The 4,585-nt window shown below is 40.8% G+C and overlaps 1 protein-coding gene across 1 annotated transcript; it reads left to right on the top strand.

Annotated features, from left to right (window-relative positions):
- Nucleotides 1-4,585, top strand: calm2a (calmodulin 2a (phosphorylase kinase, delta)). The gene is made up of 6 exons (XM_066678758.1): nucleotides 1-125; nucleotides 893-923; nucleotides 2,912-3,055; nucleotides 3,141-3,247; nucleotides 3,336-3,471; nucleotides 3,611-4,585. The coding sequence occupies exons 1-6, from the start codon at nucleotides 123-125 to the stop codon at nucleotides 3,637-3,639; spliced, it is 450 nt and encodes a 149-aa protein (XP_066534855.1). The 5' UTR covers nucleotides 1-122; the 3' UTR covers nucleotides 3,640-4,585.

Genomic DNA, 4,585 nt, shown 5'->3' with positions numbered 1-4,585 from the left:
GTGTGGGGCGGAGTTTACGAGCGAGCATTAAAGGCGCGTCCAACCGTCAACTAGTGCATCCTGTTTGTTTGCCAGCTGCTGACTGTTGTATTTGTGGATCTACATTTATTTAAAACAGCGCGATGGTAAGTCTCAGTTATTAATAATTATAATAATAATAAAACCACAAAGCTGTTGTACTGTAATTTAGGTGAATTATGTGCTCCATGTATGCTCTTTTTTGTGCTGGTATATTTGTCGCACAGAAACTGCGGTGTGCTGCATTCTGCACAGCGCCATTCATTTACTATGAGCATGTGTTGCGCATATCTTGGTCAAATATCTGGTTTATTAAGAGCAACATCTTACTGTATATGATTTTGCCATTTACTGTATCGTTTTTAAAATATCCGGACTGTATTCCCTGTGTATTTTAAACGTGAACACGTCAAATGAACAGCACGAACGCCACCTACTACAGGTTATCGTTGAGTTGCTCAATGATTGTATCGTTATCGTGTTGAGCCTTTTTGAAAGTTTTAGCGTTGTTGAAGTATGAAAGTTTATATAAAACGTTGCGATGATTTAACACATTCCTGCATCTGATGAATGACGCATTTCCCGAGCTTAACTCTCTGTAGTAGACCCGGTATAAAGCACTGAATGAAGACTAAACATTGAGTTAAATGTTCCCGGCCAGTGTTTCTGGGGGTGAATACCAGGACTGGGAGATTATGCTGAAGTGGCCGGGGTGTGTGGCCGTTAGGGTGCTGCTGCGCCACAGTCTGCGCTAGAGTCGACTGCTTTTCCAGCGGCCCGGGTCCAGTTCCTGGTTCTACTGAGGGAGCATCGTCTGTCTTATGCAATGAGGGTGTTAATGTATTTGTTATTTTTCCTTTTTTGTGTTTCGCAGGCTGACCAGCTGACAGAGGAGCAGATTGCCGGTAAGATTGCAGTCTCGACCGTTGGCACGTGGTTGGTGGTGTGGATTCCCTTGGTTTTTCACTCCACCCCCTCTGCTGGATTTATATTTTTCCCTTTTATGGCATATGCGCCCTAAGCTGCGCTGGGAAAGGCAATCCCCAATGAATGGACGCCTGTGGCAGTAATTGCGGGCATTTAAACAGAGAGAGAGGGAGAGACAGAGAGAAAGAGGAGTCATTGACACTAGTTTGCATTTTATTGCCAGCCGTTTTAGTTTTTAAGTTGTGCATACATTGGACTGGTGGAGAGAGTTGATAACCAGGCAGAGCAACTTAGGGTGTGTCTACGACTGAACTTTACATATGGCTTTCCTGAAATGGCTTCTGCCAGTTTTTGGGAAGTATATAGTTTAGTTTCTTCAGCTTTAATAATGGCATATTTTTCTGTTTAGAATGACTACAATGGGCCGATGATACATTGGTTTAAATTATTATTATTATTACAGTTTTTATGTTATTATGTAGGGCAGCTTTGAAAATGTGGCTTCTAAGAGTTTTATTTCAGAATAGTATAGCCTGCAGCATAAAATAGAAAATGGATGTGTTAATAATGCTCTGGTAAATACATGAATGGGGAAAAACTAGATTTCTTTCCCCACAAACCTTTTTTAGGAAGTAGTCCAATATCTGTGCTTGGTGATTTTTAAGGCTTTCTCTTGTCAGAACTATTATCAGACCCACTAATAGTGATTAGTATTTGGTCACAGAGGAAAACCTGAACCCAAATTGCTGTCATTTAGGTCACCATGGCCTGTCTCCATGGTGACAGTGAAGTCGCAGTGGATTGTCCACTGGGATGTAGACACACAAGTTTGTGCGCATGCGTACCTGGAGACTGTGAAGACATGAGGTCACTGTGTTTCCATGCTGACTGGTGAAGTCAGTTTGGTTTTTGGAAGGGAGTCCAGAAACTGTGTTAAAGCAAGATCCTGTATCAGTTCAGTTCATATTTAGTTCTGGCTGTGTACGGGTAGGTAGTTCCACTCCATGGGAACAGGGTGAGTTCAAATTGATCTCCATAGAAACCGTCTCTGCAGGTTGATATGCATATGAGTGATGGTTCAGCTTAAGTTCTTGTGAGGACAAACTGATGAATGTAGTGGGTTAACATAAGGACACTTTAAAATAGAGTTGCGTTCCGGCTTTATGGATTTTGACAAAGATCGATTTCTGCTGGCTTAGGAAACGACTACTCGTTTAAATGTCAGTTGAGGGACACTACAAGAAGTATCATGAAAATCTGTGTATTATGCACCAGTTTCATAACTGATTCATTATGACAGCTAACTGTTGCACAACAGCTTGTTTGTATACAGTATTTTTGCAGGAATGTTCTTGAGTTAAACAGGCAGCATGGAGTTATTTTTTTAGTGAAAAAAAGTATTCAAATCTTGTGACAAAGGGTGTGCGGGTGTGCACACATGTCCTCTGCCTACATAACTGTGGCAAAGACATCCCACCCCTCCCCCAACCACCAGCACCACTACAGGAAGCACTAGTGTATGACTAATGAATGTTAGAACCAGAGGACAGGTCATAGTTGTCATGACACTTAAAAGCTGCCTCATGCCACAGTTTGTTGTGGCTCAACTCATCAGTCTCTTCTGTGAATATTTATTTATTTATTCTTTCCCAGCATGTGAGCTGGGCTGTCTTTGTCTAAATATTCTCCAAGATAATGCACAAGAATTACAAACGTCTTTGGCAGTCAAGTTGCTGGTGCAGTCTGCCATCAGTTTATTGCAGTGGAATTTGGAGTCCTGAACAAAGTCTTTCGGCATTCATTGACTGTAGTTAATGTCGCAGAGGCATTTATTTATCTCTCTGGTCTTTTATGGTCAATACATTTACAGTCAGGTGTAAAATTTGATTTGGGAATCACTTTTCTTGCTGCTTTTTTCTATTTTTTTTTTTCAAGCTTAATTGTTTTCCTTTCCTCCCTCATGCAGAATTTAAAGAGGCATTTTCACTCTTTGACAAGGATGGAGATGGCACTATTACAACCAAAGAGTTGGGCACTGTCATGCGCTCTCTGGGCCAGAACCCAACAGAGGCTGAGCTGCAAGACATGATCAATGAAGTGGATGCTGATGGTAAGAAAGACATGCATTTGTACATGCTTCAAAGCTTCTGTACAAGGAACCTTTTGGGGTTCTTATTAGTGCTTCTTCCACACAGGAAATGGGACGATAGACTTCCCTGAATTCCTGACTATGATGGCAAGGAAGATGAAGGATACAGACAGCGAGGAAGAGATTAGAGAAGCATTCCGTGTCTTTGATAAGGTACATATTGATAATGGCAACACAAAAACTAAAGAGAATTAGTTGCTTGCGTTTCTGCCATCTCTGATCAGGACCCCTTCTGTTCTAGGATGGGAATGGATACATCAGTGCTGCAGAGCTGCGTCATGTGATGACAAACCTGGGAGAGAAGCTCACTGATGAGGAGGTTGATGAGATGATCAGAGAAGCAGATATTGATGGGGATGGTCAGGTGAACTATGAAGGTGAGTCTCCTGTAACACCGGTTTTTTAACAATTAAATCTGTTACTTGGGCTGTAATATACCATTTAGGAGATTAATCAGATGTAAAGTTGTCATGAAAAACTCAGCAGAGACTGAACACTTTCTTTTTGTCTCCACAGAGTTTGTACAGATGATGACGGCGAAATGAAAGCCTTGTACAGATCCTCTCTCTTCTATAAATAATTTGCCTTTTTTTCTGTTTAATTTATCTGTAAAACGTTAAGTCCCCTCCCCCTCCCGGCTGTCCAAAGGAACTGCATGTAAACTGCATAGGATCTAACTCCTCATGTCCCTTTCTTTTGCTGTCATCGTGTTTTTGGAGTGACGGTGCGGTTACACGATCAGGTGCTTGTTGCGGCGAAAAGGGGGCTGTGGCGCGCAAAAACCTGCACGTCACATCTGTCTGGCCTCCACCCGATTCGTAGCAAGAGCGGAGACCTGCCAGCTGGCTTGTCACCTGACAACAATGTTGGCAGGGCAACAATGTAGAGGAGTAACTCTGCATGGACTATGGACAAAGTATATAATATATGAAATTTATCAGCATTGCACTACTGCAAAAAAAAAAAAAAAAAGGAAAAAAAAAGACACGGGTGTATCTTCTAGATACTCGTACATAAACTCTTTTTGTATCTGCTGTTCTGTACCAGAGAACTTGTTTGAATCTTATGATGCTTTTTAATGTTTTATTCACTTTCTTTTCTTTTTTTTTTTTTTAAACAGCTTAACGGCATTGTCATGCCTCAAATAATCCATTCCAAGTTGTATATTTTTGTTTTCCAATAAAATTTACAACCCAGATTTGAAAGGTTTCTTTGTTTTTAGAGCATCCTTAAGCCCTTGATAACTCAAAGCTGTTCAGTATGTTGTCCATTTATGCATCCCGTAGCTGATTTAGTGGTTTCAGTCCACTTACCACTTTCATCAACCAGAATGTTTACAATTATTGTCGTAGAAATGGTTCATTTGTAAATCATACAATGTATCTCTGATTCAGCTAGTCAAATTACTATATGTAATCTCAAAATTAGGATGAGGGTATGGCCTCCTTGTCAAAGCAAAATAAACATTCATTAAAGTACTCTTGAATGACA

Source organism: Hoplias malabaricus, chromosome 8 (genome assembly GCF_029633855.1).
Source record: "Hoplias malabaricus isolate fHopMal1 chromosome 8, fHopMal1.hap1, whole genome shotgun sequence".
Classification (NCBI taxonomy): domain Eukaryota; kingdom Metazoa; phylum Chordata; class Actinopteri; order Characiformes; family Erythrinidae; genus Hoplias; species Hoplias malabaricus.
Note: the sequence above shows the minus strand (reverse complement) of the source record. Positions and strands in the feature narration are given on the sequence as shown.

Coding starts and splice junctions, on each gene's coding strand:
- calm2a (XM_066678758.1), top strand. Junction 924..2,911: donor GACAGAGGAGCAGATTGCCG/GTAAGATTGCAG, acceptor TCCCTCATGCAG/AATTTAAAGAGGCATTTTCA. Junction 3,248..3,335: donor CATTCCGTGTCTTTGATAAG/GTACATATTGAT, acceptor CTTCTGTTCTAG/GATGGGAATGGATACATCAG.